We start from the raw sequence: 22,738 nt of genomic DNA, 5'->3' as shown, positions 1-22,738 counted from the left end.
TGATAAGGAATGACTACAGATGGCCCTTTTGGCAAAGTTTGTTATGCTTACTGTTGTATACATTATGGAATGAGTTACCAGAACTAAGCATCAGTAAGTGGAACAGTGAAAGGATACTGAAAACATTGAGCACACCTTTAATCTACAGCTGTGGCCAAATGTTTTGAATCACCCGATAGAATTAACTCATTGTGCATCATAAAGACGAATGAAAACTGCTGAATAATGTTACGGTAGCTGTAGCAGGGCAATTGCCCTGCACGTGTGTATTTAGTGTTGGTATCATTTGTATGGGGAAATGGGTTTATTGTATGTCGTTTTGGAGTTGATTTATTTAATTGAATTACTGTTTTACAGACGGGCGCTCGATTGAGACTTGCTGCCTGCTAGGCTTGGTTGAGGGGAAGGGCAGCAAGTGATTGGCTGTGCTGGACCTCAATCAGCAGGTGGGTGGGTCTTGACCGAGTTGTATGAATACCGGCTCATGAGTAGGTTAGTTAGGGGATAGTGATCCCATGTGATGTATAGCGAGGGTTACGTAGTGTAGCCGGTTCCTGGAGCGGGACGCCTCGTTTTAAGGCTAGCGCTCGCCCTCTGGGGCACCTTTTATTTGTAGTTTTTGTACTGTGTTTTATTTTGCCTTTTGTACAGCTTGCATTGTAAACTGGAATGAAAAACTGACAAACTGAAATGTGACATTTCAAAATCTAATACTGTAAAACTATTATGGCTTTCGGTAGACTTTTGCAATATCATTTTGTAGTTTATTTGATTACTAATGTTAAATAAAATATCCAAATTATGTTGATATACATATATTATTTTTTCATTATGTCTCAATCCTAAAATTCTAGGTGAGGCAAAACACACATATATACAGTGCACAGTCCAGCCACTCACCTATAGGAGTCCCTGTAACTCATGGTGTCATGTCCTGAGTCTTCCTGGTCATCTTCCGACACTTTGAAGCAGACCTTTTTGATACCACAGTGCTCCGTCTTGTCGATGTCACCCTCCTCCGACACCAGCGACTGGGGAGGGGTCTCTTCTGAGGAAGGGGGCTCGCACTCTTCAGACTGGCTGGGCTCCGTTATAGACGAGAGGAGCCTGTATTAAATAAATCAATACATACATAAACGCAGAGGGAGTTTAAGCAGAACTATTTCACAGAAAGGGTAATATAAAATATAGAGCGGGGTAGCAGGAAACGTCATTGAGGCTTCTAGAATAAATGGCTTCATCAGAGAGCAAGAGAAAGACTAAGAACCATACGATAGGAGAGCAGGGCAGCAGCAAAATGGGTGCCCCCATTACGAATTAGTGAAAGCATTGTACATCACATTCTGTCTGCTGTTGCTTCCCACATTTTTCTTTGGAACTAGGTTAAGCTTCTTGGAAATACATACACATCTATCTGAGTCACATATTGCTTCATCTCCTTGACGGCAATGTCCATCCTGTTGAAGAGCTGGATGTAGGCGTCTTGCGTCTCCATGTCCTCCTGCTTGAGGAGGAAGCTCAGCCCCCCCTCGTCCAGGTTCACCCCCCCATTGTGGCTGAGGTCCAGCAGGCTCCCCTCCTGCTCCCTGTGGGGCTCCAGGTGCCCATTCTCCTGCGGCTGACACTTCCACGACGGGGCCGCCATGCTGGTGATGCAGTGTTGGGTGTGCGACATCGGGTTTAGGTTAGCTGAAAGTGCAGGCAGGCTGTGTTAGTTTACAGCTTAGTGTGCTGTAAGCCTATATGTACACATGGTAATTACTATTGTAAACTTCACCACAGAGCCATTAAAAAACATATTTTTGTGGTTCATAATAGCACTATTGCCCTCCACAGTGGGCATGCTGGGCAAGATGATTGACCTTGTATTTCATTTAGCATGTTTCTATGTTTCTAAGCTGCTTAAAACAAATAAAACACTCATTTTTGTCTTCTGTTTTGTACCAATTAATAAATACTTGAGACATCCAACACATACTGGGTAATTTAGAGATACTGTCCTTTTCATATTGACACAGACGTACAGAGTGCTCTTTGCTAGTGTTTAATGCTGTGGGTCACACAACAAATGAGGTTTCTAACCCTATTACTTCAGAAGTAAGACTTTTAAGTTGAGCTTTTGATCCAAGCTGCAGGTCTATATTTCTATGTTTTTTGATTATATGTATCAGAGACCAGTGTTGCAGAACCACTAATGTAAGCAGTTTTATAAAGAGGCACCAAATAATAGAATATTTCTTATAACCATGCTAGATGCCCAAAGCAATAAATAAACTACTTAATAAATGCCCCCAAGAGGATGCAGGGGGATTAGAGCTGGGAAATGCTGAATAAAAACTTGGAATCAAAATCACACTGAAACGCAATGTTCCCCAAAAACTGCAGACTTATGAAATTACAGGCATCCTTTACATACTTAAATGGCTGATTAAAAAAAAAAAAAAAACCTTTAAACTAGCTGTGTATATTTGTATGCAAAACTTGAGAATCAAGGTCATAAAAAGATATTCAACAGTTTCAGTCTGTAAAAATTTGTAAAATGTCAAAGTGAGTCTTTTTCAGAGATTTAAAGATGACATTTAGATCTGCCAGTGGTTGGATCTATTTAGTACAGCCCCATGTGGGCTAGTGATTTCTTCCTACACTACATAGACGCATGACTGTAGGTTTCTTGCCAAACCCCTGTTGAAACAGATGTACAGTGTAGAAATCAGCAATGTTCCTTTAACAAAACTACTTGCAATCTTCTGCATCATTTAGTTGGAAAAAAATCCCATATAATTATATTCTGGATGGCTCTACAAAAACTCAAAACAGGGTGACATTCCTACCAGCTGAGCCAACTAACCCTATGTGTAATAATGAACTGGTACTAAGCCAAAAAGACCAGAGTCAAATCAAACTGTCCAAGTAGTATCTTCAATAATCTTGCCATTTGAATCTATGGAGCAAGTATAGATTGTTTTGAATGCAAATAAATGGGAAATATGTATTATGTATATTTTACTTATGCAGTTGAGTTCTTAACAGGGGTTTGTCTTTTACAATACTTGAAGAACAGAAGAATCTTAGGGTCACTGTATTTTGTCAAAATGTCAGTGTGCTGTTTTTATCTTTTTTAGATTTCAGTGTATAAGATTATTGATCATTTTGTAAACTACACCAAGAAATTTGATAATAAAGAATCTCATTCCCAGTAAAACAATATATAAAAAATAATGACCAGTACACTGAATAGTAAATGATGGTACATATGCTCCAGTGAGTACAATTAGCTTTACACTTTCCCCTGATGGAACCCAGAAAAGGTAACTTAAACAGTATACCAAGAGAGAGAGAGAGAGAGAGAAATGAAAGTAAGATCATCATTAAAGTGTATGACTGTGGCATCTGTCTCCACTTGCTTCCCAGATGCAATGTTTATGTAATTATGGGTTGCTTGTACCAAATGAAGTTCTTGGTACGATTCATAAAAACAACAGACACAAGAATTACTGCAATGTTATTTTATCTTTTGTAATTAACTTCCGCATTGAGTGTTTTAAAACCCAACTGGAAGCACATTTTCCTCTCATCCGAGGCACTGACATTTTCAGCAGTAAAAATGTCAGTGCCCCGGATGAGAGGAAAATTCGCTTCCAAATCAGCTTTTAAAACACTTGATGCAGAAGTTAATTGCCACTGATTGGTTCTCATATATTTTAGCAACTGTGTTTACTTAAAGGAGCGTTAACCAATGCTTTACAATCCTGTTTTTTATACATCTTATGAACTTTATTCCACTTTCCTTATACCTCTTATTTTATACCGCTTTTTTATTTTATTTGTAACTTTGTTTTGATTTATTTTTTACGTTCACATCCTGGTACCTTTGCTGAAGGTCTCATGATCAGACTGCAGTGGAGTGAACTACAACACATGAAGTGTATATGTTCTACGAAGGAGCAGTAACATTTTGTATCTATAATGCTGTACTTTAAATATATGCATATCCTAAACAAAAAAAAAAAAGCAAAATAACCTAATTATCTTTTTTTTTTGCATCCATTTGAGAAATGTGTACCTTGGTCTGGATCCAACCCAAAAAATGAATTTTTACGCCCAAATCGGATACTGAAGGTCCTTCCTACTGATGTCATGCTTTTGGGGTAGGACACCTGCATGAGGTTCACGTGGCAGTTTGTCGGGCAGAAATCCAGACTACCAAGGGGGTGAGGCTTTGTCGTCGCTTGTTTGAAGGAGGGGCAAGCCCTATCCTGCAGCTCCTCTGCAAACTTCATGGTTAAAAAAATAAAAAGGAAAAAATGAATGGACACCTTGTGAGAAGCGTAGCTGCCTCTGCTATAGTATAGCAGAGTTGCTAAGGGTTTGCTTCATTTATATTAACATGTGGGTGTGCAGCATCAAATACAGTGCACTGCCCACACATCCATTTCAAAGTGCAGTTTGTTTAATAGCCTGATGTTTAGACCCTGCACTGGAGTTACCTGTTGGTAGCTGGAGATTCGCTTGCTGATGCTCTCGAGCTTGGTGTCGCAGATATCCCTGAACTCGTATTGAGGCATGGACACCAGCGTGCTTCTCAAGGAGGTCAGGCGACGGCAGTTCTCCACAAAGAGACTGTCGTCTTTTGCAAAGGCCTTCAAAATCTGAAATGCAAATGATTGAGTTACACCTCCCTCCCCAATCAAAAGTATCGTATATCATCCATTTACAACGTATAAGCACTTGTGGACCACCACTGCCTTGTGGAACATCTGCTGGGACAGGAGCAGATTGAAGATCACCAACCTCCCTGCCCCTTCATGTGTGGCCCTGGCTTTAAAAGAGTGCTCTGGCAAAACCCAAGCGTATCAAGTTCCAGTCTTATCCCCCTTTATATTTTTACCGGTAGGCAATTTTACTACACACACACACAAATGTAACGCATATAGTAATCTGCTATAAACATCCAGAGACAAGTTTCAGATTCTTTCATAAATACTTAACACTAGTTACTCATGATTGCATTCATACACTGTTTTATTGCTGCAAACGGTGGATAGGTACAGCAATTGAACCAAATGAATTCATTTGAACTACATGACAGTGACTGACACTTTACACTCAATAGCACTGTTTCCTTCCTTCTAAAATATACGGAAGTTCCCTGTACCTTTGCAGTCAGGCTGAAGCAGCCCTTGGGCGCCACCATTTTCTCCAGGACGTGGCTCTTGATGCCAGCAGTGCTGACGTACTCGTAGACCACGCCGTGCTCTAGGTGGACATTATCTACTGTCAGGCTGACAAGCGGAGTCTCATCCGAGATAATTAACTTACTGATACTCTTCAGCGGGTCTGAAAAAAAAATCAATAGGTAATGATTAGTGAGAGTAACAAGCCTGAACAAATAACCACTCAGGAACCCCAAGTTCATGACAGTGCTTTCCTGTTCCCATCACTTAAAGTGATGCACCTTGTCTGCTCTTGCCTAATTGCTAAGGGATGTCAATACCTTAGTTAATCAAGTCATGTTTTAATTTAGCCTCTCTCGGATCATAAGGAACCAATATCCTGTCACATACGACAGCAACAGTTTCAAGTATTGGGGTTCAGCAGTACAGGAAAGGATAATGTCGTTGAGAAAGACCAGCATTAACGATCCAAAGAGTACCCCCCCACCCTCTTCCTTGGAATATAAAAAAAGCCTCATTTGAAGAAATTCTGTTAAAACAAATGTCTCATAAACTAACCAACAAGCAGATGACTGCTTGAAACCATTTGATCATTCAGTGAAGTGGTATTCACATCCTATAAAACAAAGGAATGTTTGTAAAGGATATTGATATGCAGAAGTTTAGTATAATTCTTTTCTACAATGTGCCAGTTAATTTATAATGCAGTGTAGATTGCCAAACCATTGGGATTGTATGAAAATGTAGCTTGCTTTTAGTTTAGAATAAGGTGGCAGTGATCCTAGGTTTGTATTTCAGATTTGCATTCTGTACAGATTTGAATTAATATTATATCTGAAAAACACATCCAGCTTTAACGGCTCTGAATTCAGTATATCTGCTTGTTTATTTTTAGCACTACAAAACAAAGCTGCAGCAAAAAGCAATCTGAATATTCAAGGCTTCGAGTAAAAGGTAATCATATTTAGGTATAAGCAAATGCAACAGGCAGGCATTCTGTTCCCCCCCCAAGTGGTACAGACACAAAACATCTAAAAATTACAGAAAAAAAGAGAAAATAAAACAGTTTGAAAGGAAAAAGAAGGCAACTGAAATTTAACACCTCTAAGTCCTGCAGCAGATCGTAATGACATAAAATACACTGCAGTTTTAAAGTGTCTAAAAATGCACAAGATGAAAGCCCAGGAAGCAGGAGACGATCGCTGCACAGATGCTAAGTAGTGGTAAACTGACACCAGAGTCCACGACATCTAACACAAGAGTCATGGCCTAACAGAAGGTAAAAAGAAGTGGTAAGATGCAGCAGGATTTTCTTCAAAGGCAAACAGGGAACAGACTTGACCTCCAAATCTGCCCAACCTGCCCTTCCTCTGGGCTGAGGGCCATGTAGACACATCACATCTGTCTCCGCCTGGGGGTTCTCGTTATGCTACTAAGTAGCAAGTCATCTAAAGACATAAGGGTTTGCCCACTCTTCAGATCCAAAAGGACTTTAGTCTGTCATTCACTGCTCATTAGGCAGAAACCAAGTCAAAACACATCAACACTCTGTGAGTGTCATGTTGTCTAGTGGAGCTTTGCCATAGGCAGGAAAAACATTGTCACTGATGTATACCTTCACAGAGCGCTAATGTGTTTCGTCTATGGGCCCACTTTCTTGAATCAAGCACCTCTAGGGAGTAGGAACTCCATTATGCCTTGCAGCTCTAGTAACTGTGGTGATACCTCAGCTGGTCTTACAGATGAATTAACTTTACATTACAGGGAATCCCTTCGTTCTACTTCTATCTTTCTGGTTCCGTTTTGCTATTTAAACCAGCACTTAACTGAGTTACCAATGCTGATACATGTAATGTTATTGAATGTCTGCTGTCACATACCTGCGCCCTGTTTGACATCATTGATATCATCATCATCCTCTGTCATGCTGGACCGCAAGGCTCTCTCCTCCTCTGCATCTTCGAACGTCCTGTACACCCACTGTGTCAGCCCCTGGGGAGAGAATATGTATTGTACAAAAGGTTACACGTCTTTTCCGAAAATTGTGCAATACAGATTAAATTGCTGAAAGCAGAAATGTGAGTAATGGTAAAAATGATTTACACAGATCATTTATCAATTATTTAGATTCCAAATGTGGTTATGCCACAAATCTGATACATAAGAAATGTAATTGTGTACTTGGACTGAAGAAGTTTGATACTGTTGAAAATTACTTTTATCTTGAAGACCTTGACATTTCTTGATTATTATTATTATTATTATTATTATTATTATTATTATTATTATTATTACTCTGGCACGCACTTGCCGATTCTTCCTGAGCAACATCCGAAGAATCCGACCCTTCCTCACCAACTATGCTACCCAGCTCCTGGTCCAGGCCCTGGTACTCTCCCGCCTAGACTACTGCAACTCCCTCCTGGCTGGCCTCCCTGCGTCTGCCACCCGTCCGCTCCAGCTCATCCAGAACTCTGCTGCCCGTCTGGTGTTCTCTCTGCCTCGCTTCGCCCACGCTACTCCACTACTCCGCTCGCTCCACTGGCTCCCGATCACCGCTCGCATCCAGTTCAAGACTCTTGTACTAGCCTACAGATGCCTTGACCAGACTGCACCCAGCTACCTCCAGACCCTCATCTCTCTCTCTCTACACCCCCACTCGACCTCTCCGCTCCGCCTGCACTAGAAGACTAGCTCTACCTCCGCTACGCTCCCCTGCCTCCAGAGCCCGCTCCTTCTCCACCCTTGCTCCGCAGTGGTGGAATGACCTTCCTACAGATGTCAGGACTGCCCAGTCCCTGACCACATTCCGGCGCCTCCTTAAGACTCACCTCTTCAAAGAGCACCTGTAAACTCCTCTGTTTGTATCCTGGGACACTGTCACCCTTCATGTAAATGTGCTTTATTTTGCTCTTATCTGCCCCCTATTTTACTGCATTTAATCCTGTACTTCAGAATACTGTAATCTGCCAAGTGTTTAACCTGTAGTACTTTGTATTTAATCACATCCTGATGTAACTATCACTATTTAATCATATCCTGATGTAACTATCACTATTATCTGCTGTATTATTGAATTGTGGTTTGTCACACTTGTACTTTGCTTGAACAAAAGTTATTGTATTTCTTGTATTGTAACACTTGAAATGTATTTGCTTACGACTGTAAGTCGCCCTGGATAAGGGCGTCTGCTAAGAAATAAATAATAAATAATAATAATAATATTATTATTATTATTATTATTATTATTCATTTCTCACAGACACCCTTATCCAAGTTATTGATGTAACAGGTTTCTTTTTTTGTACTTCTAGTCACATTACAATTGAGTGTTTAAAGATATGGTGCAATCTTGATTTGAAATATATTTCAAGCATTCTCACAGTATTGTATAAAGTATACAGAACATCATGGAAATGAAAGTATTGGGAGAACACATGAAGGCTTAGGGATACTTTACCAGCTCCTGCTGCTCCTGGTTTGACCGGTAGGCTGAGAAATGATCCAGGACTTCATTGAAACTCTCATTGTTGACGTTGTTACCGTTCACTTTCAGAATGCACTGGCCTGGCTGGAGGCCTGCTGCTGCTGCCTCTGAACCTGGAGAAAACAAAAGGCCTGTTTAGACATTACTGTAGCAGGCCACTTATTTCAGCTTGACGGAAATAAAACACTCAGGTTTTTTTAATGCACATTTTTTTACTGCGTAGCAGTATACTTTCATAAACTCTGAAAACAAATAGTACAACATAGTATTAACATAGTATTAAAGTAAGGAATATTGTACACCCAACTGTGCATAATAAGGCTGTAATTCTATCAAGGGTTTCTGGTGACAAATAAATCACGAGAGCGCTAACAATGTCTGACGACTTACATGTCACCAGAGATCCTCGACAGAATTACAGCCTTATACGTACACTTTTGGTTTATATTAGTATCATTAAAAAAGCTATCTAACTCTATTCCAATTCAGCCCACACATAGACCAGAAATCACTTTCGAATGCTGAAATGTGTGGAGCTGATCTCACTGCAGCAGCGTGCACTATTTCTGTCAGTATTGGTCGTTTTCATCCCTGATATCTGTATGCATTCAGTATTTAATATTGAATTCAGTGAATTGTCATCTCTAGTCTGATCACCTGCAAACTACAGTATGAAAAGCACCTTGGAAGGCATCCAAGCAACACATGGTGATATGGACAGCCTATCAAGAAAGACACTGGGTTGGATTACAAACCTAATTCCTTTTCTGTTCTGACAGTTGTTTTGACAACTGAATTCAGTTAGTTCAAGACTTTGGAAATCACTATTGTCCTCTTTTACACCCTGATCCATGCAGCTAATTCATAAGGTGATCTCTTCATTAGTCTGTGCAGATAAAGAGCTCCCGTAACTCACGCTATCATTTTAAATGGAATCTTTTAAACTGAAAAAAAAAACCCTTTGAAATGCAGCTGCAGTGTCATTAAGGGAATTCTGTTTAGTGCTTAAAGGTAATGATAGTATCAAAATAGTGCTTGTAATGCAGCCAGATTGTTCCTTAACAATACCCAGAATATGTTACAGTGACTGGCATTATTCATAACCTCTGCTTACATATCAAAGAGGTTACTGTAATCTATTAACTGGCAGCAGCCCACTTGCATTATGATATGAATAATACAAATGTAATAGACTCAAATGTGTGGTTAAAAGCTAGCCGTTAGATAACCAATGAGGAATAAAAGGGGTGGGTAATCAATACAATTGCTCCCGAACCCCTTCGGGCCACTGAAGAAAAAAAACTACTCCCACTGCTGTTTGCTCTTTCTTTATAAAAAAAGGCTGATGCTTCTTTAAGTTACCACCTGGATCCCAGAATACACAGCAATGGCTGTGAAACAGTATTTGATAAACACACATGTCGCTCACTGAATGAAAACTTACAGCAGAAGAATAGATAAAGCTTAGTTACTGTATCTGCATTATTATTATTATTATTATTATGTGAGATCCCAATGGGATCTTATCTATTGCCGTTCCTTTTTTATAGACAACAGGACCTTTCTATGCACACTTTCAGATATACTCGTATACTGTGTAATGCTGTATGCACGTGGCACAGTTAAGCGTTAGCCAAATCTTCAGTATCAAACATAAAAAAATGTTTTTCTTTTCTTAAGTGAATGACAAAACCCGGTAGTGATTTGGATGACTAAGTTTTGTTCACATAATTACAGAAAATATTGTCAGGGGAACACAGGATTACAATTGTTATTTTTAGCAGCAGTTTTTATAGCACTGTTCATTGTGAAAACAATTTGCTCAAATGCTTTGCAATTAAAACAATGACATCCCCAGTCCTCAGTAAAAACAATAAAGGATGAAACATGTGTAAAGATGTTACAGAGTTCTTTCCAAGTAAGTTTAAACCGGTTCTATTTGTTTTTTACACATCCCAGACATGATGTGTAAGAAAACAACAATTTTGAAATGCTGCTGGGTCATGAATGGCGAACAAACCAAAGAATGTGTGAAGACACAAAAAAGGCTGTGCACTAGCTATGTGTTTCCCATATGCTAACACATCCCAGAGGATTAAGGAGAAAAGATCTTGTACTTTCAAACTGCAGCTGCTTAACATATTGGGAACATCTTCCAAATAAATCATGTAGTTTTAGCCATATATCTAACATGGTCTTTTAAACTTAAGAAATCTCTCTATCATAGATCATGAATAGCATGTGGCGTTCTGAACAGTAGCATATGGATACACTAACCTAAAGTACCTTATATATTTATTTTTTGCAATGCTCAATTGCAACAGATACTGACTGATTCAGAGTACATTACAATAATACTAGACCAAACAGAAATTCCACAAGCCAGCAACCAAAGTTCTTCCATAAAGCTTGAAAATGCTCAGCTGTAAGTCATGAATCATGGGTCTTTGTCCATGTGGCTTGCTGCTGGTGGATAAAGACTGCATGCTGAAATTGAATGTTATCGTGGTTCACACATCATAAAGCATGCAAACTCCAAACAAACCCCTTATTGAGGTCAATGTTGTCCACGTTGGGCCAGATTTACAAAATCTGTGCGCCTCTGCAACACTTTCTACTAAAAAGGCCAAGTCTGTTTTTTTTTTTTTTGTTGTTTTTTTTTTAAAGCTAAGGTGACGCATCGATCCATCGATGTAACATGTTGTAACGATGTAACGTGTCGCCCACTATCGATAATCAAGCCTGTGCATCGTTTCTGTGTGCAGGTTTTAAACAAAAGGGGAATACCATTATTTATTTATTTATTGATTTATTTTCTTGTAATTGGCAATCATTTTTTTGCATTTTAGCACAGAGTTTCCCCTGCTCCTCTCAGTGAATCTCCATGCGATTGAGCTCACCTCACCTTCCCCTGTGAGTTTTTACTGAAGGGATTGCATCTGCACAGGAGTCTTCAGGGCTAGCAACGGAGCACGTAAACAGTTAGTGTTGTGCTGGAGTTAATAAATATCGACCGTGGTGGTACAATGCCTTCCAACGTTTGGCAGTTATCTTCTAAAAGTAGAAGGCAGCAAGAAAGTAAATTGCAGCCTATGTGACAAATGGCTTGGATACTCCGGTAACACAACTATTTAATGAGATGGCACCCTACAAAACTCCAAACAAAATCCAACAGTGATACAAATAAAGATGTACCAAATAGATCAGAATGGTGAACTGCTGTTGAGTGAGAACGTTTTGTAAATTAGTTCAGTTGTTCTCTGGATTGTTTGTTAAACCAACATTTTATGGATCGCTGTATCCGATTTTTTGGAAAACGATATCTCAATGGAAAAAAACATCTCTCACTGTTAGAAAGGTGAATAGTCCTTAGTCCCAGTTCAATATTGTTTAGGAATTAATGATTCATGATGATCAAGCAGGGAGGGGTTTCCATCAGAAACATAAATTATTTATCACATATTGCTATTGCATCATCCTGACTTCACAGATGTAATACCTGTGCTCTGAAAGCAACAACCAGGCTTATTATTCTCACACATGTCCACACGTGCACAGAGAGTGGAGCTCCTGCAAACCTGCTTCAGATCGGCTGCAGACACACCTAATCTGGCACTAACTCAAAGGAGTGAAAACCACATCAGCTGTCTTTTCACTAACAGGCATACAGACTCATAAAGACTGTTTGACAAAGAGCTGTCATGGTCTTCTCATGCAACTGTATCATTCCGCAGGTTCCTTTCTTTGTCTTGCACTTTTGAGGTTTTCTACTGTGTGGATAACAGACTCAATGGGGTCTAAATGTAATTAACTAAAACCACAGTATAGCTATGGTAAAAGCCATGATTATCTACTACAGCATCTGGCAGCTCTGCTAAGTATGCACTTTATTTTCCCTAAAGTCAATTACAAGTGCAAATGGCCCTCTCCAAGTAAAGCAATATCTAGAGGCTTCTCTGTATTCTATTCATGTTCTTCTACCATGAATGTTTAACTCACATATTGTGAGCTATCATTAAGTAAAGGATAGGGTGGCATTCGATTCTCAGAAACGTTTCTGTTTCCAAAAACAGAACATTGTACTGTACTATATATGGTGACATATTAAATTAACGGGAAATAAAAATATGACCCTGGTAACTATACACATGCAAATATAAAAATATACTGTGGGTGGAATCTATTTTAGGCAGGATATGAAGGCTGACACCTCTGCTTTCCCCTAAATGACATTGTGGCAGCTCCAGCAGCACAGTGCACCTTAACCCAAGTTACAGCAAAATATGTCCAAACCAACATGCACAGGCATTTCACATGCAGAACTTACAGTATTGGGGTAATATGAGTTGTCCACCTATGGTTAAAAGATAACCATATATGTCACAACATGTAATATAATGCAATGAGGTGTAATGCAATGTGCCGTACCTCTTCTTACAGCATGCACATGCGGAGGAGCTGCTCCACCAATCTTGAAGGACAGGGCTCCCGGGCAGTCTGGGATTTTGACAATCCTTAAAAAAAATAAAAATAATAAATGTCACAATTTATCTAAGCACAAAACATTTGTGCATTGAAATGCAATGGAGCACGAGCACACAGGGCTAATTGTATGCAATGTTTGTGAAGGTGTGAATTTCTGATTAGTACAACAGTACTATTATTAGGATAAATGTAAAGCAGCAGTCTGAAGCTTGGACTTTGGATATACCCTCCCTTCATCCTTTCTGTGCAGGGGGGTCAGTGTCACCGATTGCATTTTAACGTCAGAAAAATACCCTGAACAGAACTTTCTTCTCAGAAAAAAATGCCTTTACAAACATTTGCATGAAGCGAGAACATTCTTTTCTCGGGCAAGCCACAAGCCTCAAGCCTCAGCTGGGTTACAACCTGCCACGCTAATGAAAATCTTCTTGGAAATGGCCTAGCACACACAACTTCCTGCTAGACAAAAACAGTTAAAGAAATTGAACACACAACTACTTCTCTACACATTACTGGCAGAGTGAATTCCTATTAACTATATCACTTATTTGGCCCAGAATTGTGCTGAAGACTTTACTATCTGACAAGCACAGTGTACCGAAAGTTGACCAGATGCAGTGGATCTCATTTTGCATTTTTTCAAATGTGCCTCTGTGACATGAACCATCAGAGCACTGTAAACATCTCCAGGTGTGCTTTGTTTAAGCTCCAGTCTAGACTCTGATACTTCAGAGGGTCTTTCATGCATAATATCTCATGTCAGTACAGTACGGTTTAGATGTCTAAACCAAGGTTTTGGTTTTGTAGGCCTACAGATTACCTTTAAAAGGTTGCAGTAGAATAGCTAAGTACAGGTTTTGATAATTTATTAATTCACATATTCAAATGAATTAAAACTAGGCTATGGTGACAGTAAATTGCACTAATTCATAGCCTTCAATATTTCAGTCAATTAGCTAAATATCGAGCGAGTACTTGACTGTATGCCATGCTTACAGTACTGACTGGTGTTGCCAGGGGCGATGAGAAAATCGTTTGGTTTTGTACCTTATACGAACAAGCAGTGGTAGCAAACACAATGTATGGACAAGCCTCCTCAAGTCTTTTGTGACTTACTCTTTTGCCTTCGTGGCAACCAGCAACCTCAGTGACCTTCGTATGCAGAACGATTGGTTGATCATGGTCTCTACTTCCTGAAAGGGGCGCAGGAACACCAAGTCTTCATTAATGGTGTAAATCTTCCTGCCAACTTGAAGGCCTGCCATCTGTAATAAAGGAAAAAATTACAATTATATATGACTCAAGTTACCGCCACTTTAGATAACATAAGACACTTCAGAGTCTGAACAATATTCAAAAGAGCCAGTACAACTAAACAAAGGACACCATTTTTAATGGGCTGCTGTGGAACACTTCTGTCGTAATCTGCCTGCATTTGTTATCTACACTTAAGACAAAGCTACTTGTCAAGGTTGCCTGGTTGCATATGAATTAGTGCGATTTGCCACTATTTCATTCTCAATTTACCCCATCTATCTCAACAGATTTCACTATCGGTCTCTTTATCAGCTTTGGTCGTAATTGAATTAAGCAGAGACAGGAGTTGCTTTGTCTTAATAATTTAATATTTAGTCACCAATTTAGACTCTGCCACTTCATGTATTCAATACAATCGCTGTATCATTAAGATATATATATATATATATATATATATGTATATATATATATATATATATAATTTATGCTTTATGTATGCTTTCTTATCGAAACTCCTTTCACGCTTATCTGTTTCTTCTGTGCATCACTTTGATTGCCTAGTGAATGGCTTTCAGAACACAAGTCTTGGCTTTTTAAGCAAAACATTTAGCATTCTGTTCCGCTCTTCCTCAGGCTTCACATCTTTTCAATCAGTACCTCATTTAAAGAGAGCAAGGCTGTCTTCTTCAGACAGTGCGTATTCTGTTAAAGGGTGCTGCGCTCATGGAGGAGACACCTGCACGGTGAGCAGCTCTCATTGCATCCAACACCAAATGACAATTTGAATTGGCATGTCTAATTACCCTTTAACACATCTGAAAAAGAACTGGGGAAGTGATAAATATAACATTGTGGATTACAGCTTGACAATAAAAGCTAACAAAGCAGCACTTTTTATTTATTATTATTATTATTATTATTATTATTATTATTATTATTATTATTATTATTATTATTATTATTATTATTATTATTATTATTATTATTATTATTATTATTAATTTCTTAGCAGACACCCTTATCCAGTCTTATCGCCCTTATCTGGGTTGTTGAGACTTGTCTGCTTATCAAACTATTTTTTGGTCAGTTGCTTGTTTGTTTCTAATTGTGCCCTTCACAGCCCACTGGCTGATCCTACTTTATTTCCAGTATTCCTTTAAACCCCCATAGGATTAACGTGCTGGTAAGTGCTGTAGGCCTCTGCATATATCGTCATACTAATCAGATAAATGGTCCCCTTTTACTCAAACTCCAAGGAAAGTGCTATCGGGTTTTTAGACTTTTTTTTCTTTAAAGAATAGCAGTATTCTCTTTCACTTTAAGAGAACTATCGAGTCGTGAAAAAGCACTTCTTGGACCCTTATGAGTAATGCAGCAGCACTGAAACATTTTTCTAATGGAAGTCAATAATTAATAATTAGGTTTCCATGCATTGTAAATGTAACAGTGGTCTGAGTGCAGCTAGACTGTTAGAGTGTGCTTAAACTGCAGCAGAGGAAGTTACTGATACCCGGGAGGCATCAGAAAGTTTTCATCCGTACCACTGAATATTTCTAGTTATCTGTGTTTAGACACTTTTGAAGTATGGTAAAAAAAAATAACAACAAAAAAGCTTTGAGAAATCCCCAGGCATCTACACTGGGGATTATAAAATGTGTCTGTTGAGAACAAAAATGGGTTTATGTTGAGAAAAAAATGTCTCTGATTGAAAAAGATATAGATATAGGTATTAAAAGCTGTGAAGTTTGTAACCCTCACCTCCGCATGGGATCCTCTGTGCACGGCCTTCACCACGATTGCTTTGTTTTTCTCTTCGATCTCAAAGCCATAATCCTCCTCCTGGGGGTGGATCTGTAAAAAAAAAACAGAATTTTAACCAGTTAACAAAGAAGCTAGTTTACTCATTCCAAATGCTCTCAAATATATCAGCCATTTCAATATATTCTGTTCTGGGTTTTTTGCATGAAATGGTCCCTTTCAATTGCACATTCATAGATACTGGGTATGTGTCATAAATGCAGGTGGTTCTGTGGATTTGAGACAATGGTTGGCCCTCAAGGGGTTAACTATTGAACCCTGAACTCAAACTACTTGGTCAAGCCACATTGCTTGTCAATATAAACCTTAAAAGTAAGAAGAGACAACTTGATTACTTAAAACAGTTTCCCCAGGTTAGCTATGTACTGATGATAATCAGTTAAGAACATAAGAAAGTTTACAAACGAGAGGAGGCCATTCAGCCCATCTTGCTCGTTTGGTTGTTAGTAGCTTATTGATCCCAGAATCTCATCAAGCAGCTTCTTGAAGGATCCCAGTGTGTCAGCTTCAACAACATTACTGGGGAGTTGGTTCCAGACCCTCACAATTCTCTGTCTAAAAAAGTGCCTCCTATCTTCTGTTCTGAATGCCCCTTTATCTAATCTCCATTTGTGACCCCTGGTCCTTGTTTCTTTTTTCAGGTCAAAAAAGTCCCCTGGGTCGACATTGTCTATACCTTTTAGGATTTTGAATGTTTGAATCAGATCGCTGCGTAGTCTTCTTTGTTCAAGACTGAATAGATTCAATTCTTTTAGCCTGTCTGCATACGACATGCCTTTTAAACCCGGGATAATTCTGGTTGCTCTTCTTTGCACTCTTTCTAGAGCAGCAATATCCTTTTTGTAACGAGGTGACCAGAACTGAACACAATATTCTAGGTGAGGTCTTACTAATGCATTGTAAAGTTTTAACATTACTTCCCTTGATTTAAATTCAACACTTCTCACAATATATCCGAGCATCTTGTTAGCCTTTTTTTATAGCTTCCCCACATTGTCTAGATGAAGACATTTCTGAGTCAACATAAACTCCTAGGTCTTTTTCATAGTTCCCTTCTTCAATTTCAGTATCTCCCATATGATATTTATAATGCACATTTTTATTGCCTGCCTGCAATACTTTAGACTTTTCTCTATTAAATGTCATTTCCCATGTGTCTCCAGGCATTGCCTGAATGTTCTGCTGTTATTCACATTTGTATAACAGTCACTTAAGTGCCATGTAAAGGGGGGTGGACAAATAGGACATGACTGGTTTGAATTCAAGATTAGATGTGCGGTACAGGAAGACCTGAGCTCCTCACCCCCGCACAACACTAGACAGATTGATTGACTGGGCATGTACCAATCTACAAAAGGATTCATTCAAAAGAGGTGTGCACTGTATGTCAACACTGCCTGATTTATATATAGCGTAAAAGAAAATGCATTCTGACAGTGTTCAATCTCGGTCTGTAGATAAGAGAACCAGTGCAGTGTCTTTCTAATAATAGTGCAGTTTGAGCTGGCTCCATCATTGGAACCTCAGACAATTACTGGGTCTCACAACAACGTCATTTTCAAATCTGACTTTGACAGAGTCAAAAAGTCACTGTCTCATTAAAGATGCCAGTGTCGATGTAAAGCTATCCAGATGCTAGAGTCCTGCTGTGCACAGATAAGATGGGCTATCAAAACCGTCTAAATATAAATCAGACTACAAATTCCGACAAGGAGTCAGACGAGGAGCCATGCATCTAAACAGGATTCTAATCCAGAAGAGACTGCAGTGCTTTTTCAAAGCAGACGAGTATGACCAGTAGCAGTTTAGAAAATGAACAGTCAGATGTTTTTTTCCTTTCTAAATGAAACACTAGGCTCTCTTCTAAACTTAGCACCACTATAAATACATCTAGCTAATGCATACCCAGAGTTCATACACAATTCTGGTTTTGTTTCCTCACTCTCATTCTTACAACACCTGCAATACAAATGTCAAGCATTGAGTTTGTCTTTATGCAGAGAAGTGGGCTGATAAGCTATTCAAAATGGGTTGTGAATAGCACTTCCGCAAATAAATTTGACTACTGCTGGGAAAATGCACAGCACTTTACAGTGACGTCTGTATAAATGTTGCTTAAACACAAAGCAATAAAATACAAGGCAAAATTGTACAATTTTCCTGTATATTTTTAACACTGGAATAAATCGGCCAGTACTGAAGTCAATACTAAACTAGGTTTGGCATCAGATTTGTAGTTAATAAGACTTTACTAGTTTACTAATGTACAGGATTATTTTGTCTTATTTTGTTATGTTTTAGCCCAGAATTATATCTCCAGTGTTAATGCAGAAATGTCTTCCACAACTAAACAACTTCAGTCTTCAGTGTGTTGTTTAGCATTACAAGATGTGAAAAATATTCAAAATCATATTGCTTAAAGATAGCACCGACATTCAAAAATAACCTGAAAATGAGCAAACACGCACACGTGGGCCTACATAGGATTTGATACAGATGAAAAAAATGATTAGATCAATAACAAAAAGGGCTGCAAACATCACAAAGTCAAATATCAGTGGACGCTATTCGGTCTTTAATGTAACAAAAAGATACTTTAGTGTTACTGTATATTCTGCATTGTTCAAAACATCCTTCACACTACCTAAATAATGCAGGATTTAAAATGCCTTCAAACCATTTTCTTGCCATTCACTTCATTCCCAATGACTGTTTGATTTTTTATTCATTTAATTTTTTTTTTTAATGTAGTGTAGTCAGATTTGAAAATGACGTTGTTGCGAGACATTGGTATTGGCATCTCTTTCAAATTGTGAAGTGAAACGCTATTGAAAGCCAGAAATGACATTTCTTTTCATTGTTACATTTCAAGTGTCCTTGTTAAAAAAAACAAAAAAAACGGCTACAGGGCAATATAGAGAGTGACCTAATCTCATCACGCGTCAAACCGCCGACATGTCAGATCCACAGAATTAATGAAATACCTCAAAGTCTGCAATGGCAGACAGCACTCATAAATACACCCTTACAATGGAGATAATTTAGTCCTGGGCACAGGTTTTTCTTTATCCTAGCAGTCATTAATCTTGTTACATCCTTTGCTTTTTATGTTGGTAGTCTGGACAAGGGTTCAGCTCATTCTGTGAGACACACTTTGCAGATGCAGGCTGCTTTAATTAAAAGATAAGACGACAAGTCTCTCTCAGCATGTTAATATGACAAGCGGCAGGGAGCTGCGCTTGGCTGAGACAACGAGATGGTAAATCATTCAAAGGCAAGGCTGTATTCCCCAGTTTTAGTGAATAGATATCAGACACTGTGGGGACTACACTGGGAGATGTCTGAAACTCCATGGGTTTCCTCATAGCTACACAGGGAGTCACTTTATACAGCACTTCAATAGCAGAGAAGCACTCGGGAAGTTAGAAGAGCTGGCAGTGAGGAAAAGGAATACAAATGAACCCCAGTCCTTTTTTTTTTAGCTGGAATAGGGGCCTTGGTGGGAAAGAGGGTTACTATGGCACCATGGGAGAAGATATGCATTTCCGTTAGCAACCATTTTTGTGAATTACAACCCCATGTCTTTTTATATTAAAAAATCAAATTATATTGAGATTTGTTTAAAATTGTTGTTTGTCATACTGTAATATTTCCTTATAAATAAGGTGGTTCACAGAAAAAGGCATTTTTATTTATTTGTTGGAACATGCATGCAACATTATATCACAGTTTGCAGCTGCTACAGGCCCTTCAGGGGGTATTACTTGAATTACTTTGAAGCTGCCATTATTAACTACTTAAAAATTCCTCAGCCAGCTAACTCACAACATTTATTTACACAGATAAAGCAAGATAAAACAAAGCGATAAGGACTGGCTGTCACCCTTCATTGGAAGTCAGTTATTGCTATCCTTTGGGGCTGACATCTCCTGGTTTCTTCCATCTCCAATAACACATACCCAACATGTTGAATCAAAACCAATACGTAGATGTTAGAAACTATATCTAAACATCATAGTTTATATTTGTATTTAACTGTGAAAGCGTACCAGCTACCAGAACTTTTCAAAACTGTTGCCAGAGGAAAAAGAAAAGATGAATAATTACTGTATTGGACATGCTACACTTCAAACAGAATTGTCTCTGTGGCCTTTAGGAAAAAAATAAAACTAATTAAAGCATTACTCTCAAGTCATTTGCTAATTACATCATATACCAAACATATACCAAATAGAGATGTTTTACAAGCATAATTGAATAGCAATTGCCGTCTTGAATATTGTAATTGTTAATTTAAGTAAAACATAACGTCAACATGTTCCAGAAGACTGTTTTACATTATGCCAAACTTTAAAACAGCATTGCTCAATGTTAAATGTGGTCAGAAATATAAAACGGTATTGAAAGGAATATTATGATTAAATATTTGTTTAATGTGTTTGGATGGCACTGGAAGTTAATGGTTTGTTTCTTTAGTGACAGGTAAGAGAAGGACATAAAAACAGACTTAAATGTGACAGGAAGCAAAGTATTGCAACAACAATCTGTTAATATTGTAGTCACTGCACATATTATCATGTACTAAAATATACAAATACTGCAGTTATTCCATGAATGAGGATAGCCAAAGGATAGCCAGTGGGTTGTCTATAGGCATCCTTATGAGTGAGGATGAGTTTCCTGAGTTCGATAAAACACACACAAATACTCTGTTGTAGTGTTAAAGAAAGTTAAAGCTAGAACTCTCAACACATGTTGTATAATTTATCGTAGTACAGGCACATGTAACCTTCTGTGCAAGACAAAAGGCTAAAGTTAACACTTTTCATTTAAAACTATAATGGATCAAAAGGGCATCATCTGGCTCTTTGATTCTCATCTTCGCCAGATAGGGGCTCAGCTGACCTTACACATTCTCAACACTGCAGTGCTGTACAGTACAGGGAGGATTCGGTTCAATAGTGCGTTCCACACACACTCTGAACTTCAAAACTGTTTTAGAGTGCACTTTAAAAAACGGAGCAGCTCCTAAAGAAATGAGCTCATCGGGCTGGCAAACAATGGATCGTTTTTTGTCTTATCAGAGAATTAATTTTTTTTTGTGAAACACTAAATGGAAGATATTCACTCAAAGACAAGTACCCACGCCTCACTGCAGATTTTAATTATGTTGTGTATACTGTACTGTACTGGACATCTTACTGACCAGCAAATGTTACTGTTGTATAATTTGGCAAAACAGAAGATTTGGGATACATATATACAGTATTTTTAAAAGTAAGAACGGAATCAATTAATTTAATACTTTTCTTTTATGGAAGCCTTACTTAAATGCTGTTCATTGAAATAATCTTTTTTTTTTTAATACTAAGCATAACAATGATGGGAATTATGTCTGAATTGAGCCGTCTGTTTAACTTGATTCATGACCATATCCTTTACATTTCGAAAGCTACATTGCAGCATTATTCTTGGCGCTGGTAAATGGGTGCCTGTGTCTACTCCAGAGCTACCATTGAAACACACAATGCAAGATAGCTTCAGTATTGCGATGAAGCTGGCAGTGTAGTATCTTAACTCAATCATGTGCTCGGCTTAGCCTTTTACACCGGAGTGTTGCACATTCCAATTGCACTGTTAAAGTTGTAGTGTCCTATATTCTTTTTTCATATTTATTATAAATATCAGTTCTCTGGGTGTTTCCTGTAAACTATCACCAGTATAACAAACTGTCAACACACTGGCTTCTTTTCCTGTGATGGAATAGAACAGAGAGCACAGACAAGCTTCACAGCAAGTTCACATTTCTGAAAACATTAGATGGTTAGGCCTGACCCAAATGGTACAGTGACCCTTACTGAGTCACTAACACCAATTAGCCATAGGCTCAGCTCATCAGGGATTTGATTGTACTAAAGTAGAACAGGAAAGCAGAAACACCTTGCAGTAGTGTACCATAAGAAGTAGGTCAACCACAAATAAAAATACCAGCCTCGTTACGAGTGATCTTTGTGTGCTGTAGTGAGCGTTTAAACTGTGACACTGCAGTGCATCTGAACAAATTTCAACTCTGTAATCCAAATGGAAAGCAGTGCGGTTTCTTACCAGCAAAGACTTGGCCAAGATGTTTTCAATAAGTTTGAAGTCGTTGCGCAGCTGTTTGTTTTTGGAACTGGTCCCTTCCATTTCTTCATCGGCATAAAAGCGGAATAATTGGGATTCGTCTTTGAATTCGCTTTTTTCCAGCACTGGAGAAGAAGAAGAAGGAGGAAATCACAACGGAACACATGAATACACATGGGAAGGTCACGGAGGGAGACATGCTGCATGAAAGAACTTGGTTTCTATTTTTGTATTGGGACAGGAAAGTAAACTACAAAACACAAATGATTTCCATCTGCAAATCAGCTAGGACCACTTGGGTATTTCATTCAACCACTTTTAAAAGGATGCTTTGTTATCTTCTGTTATTAAAACGTCAAATCAAAATAAAATAAAAAGGGCCATCAGTTCCATG

The 22,738-nt window shown here is 38.6% G+C and overlaps 1 protein-coding gene across 1 annotated transcript; it reads right to left on the bottom strand.

Annotated features, from left to right (window-relative positions):
* Nucleotides 1-892: 892 nt before the first annotated feature.
* LOC131727459 (phosphatidylinositol 3,4,5-trisphosphate-dependent Rac exchanger 1 protein-like) lies at nt 893-22,488 on the bottom strand. Its single transcript, XM_059018858.1, has 11 exons — nt 22,327-22,488; nt 16,162-16,254; nt 14,263-14,411; nt 13,090-13,175; nt 8,635-8,774; nt 7,055-7,166; nt 5,156-5,337; nt 4,488-4,649; nt 4,064-4,274; nt 1,407-1,689; nt 893-1,107 (listed from the first exon to the last, which is right to left on the bottom strand). The coding sequence occupies exons 1-11, from the start codon at nt 22,405-22,407 to the stop codon at nt 897-899; spliced, it is 1,710 nt and encodes a 569-aa protein (XP_058874841.1). The 5' UTR covers nt 22,408-22,488; the 3' UTR covers nt 893-896.
* Between the last annotated feature and the right edge of the window lie 250 nt (nt 22,489-22,738).

The sequence above is a fragment of the Acipenser ruthenus genome, unplaced genomic scaffold (genome assembly GCF_902713425.1).
Source record: "Acipenser ruthenus unplaced genomic scaffold, fAciRut3.2 maternal haplotype, whole genome shotgun sequence".
NCBI classification, from domain to species: Eukaryota; Metazoa; Chordata; class Actinopteri; order Acipenseriformes; family Acipenseridae; genus Acipenser; species Acipenser ruthenus.
Note: the sequence above shows the minus strand (reverse complement) of the source record. Positions and strands in the feature narration are given on the sequence as shown.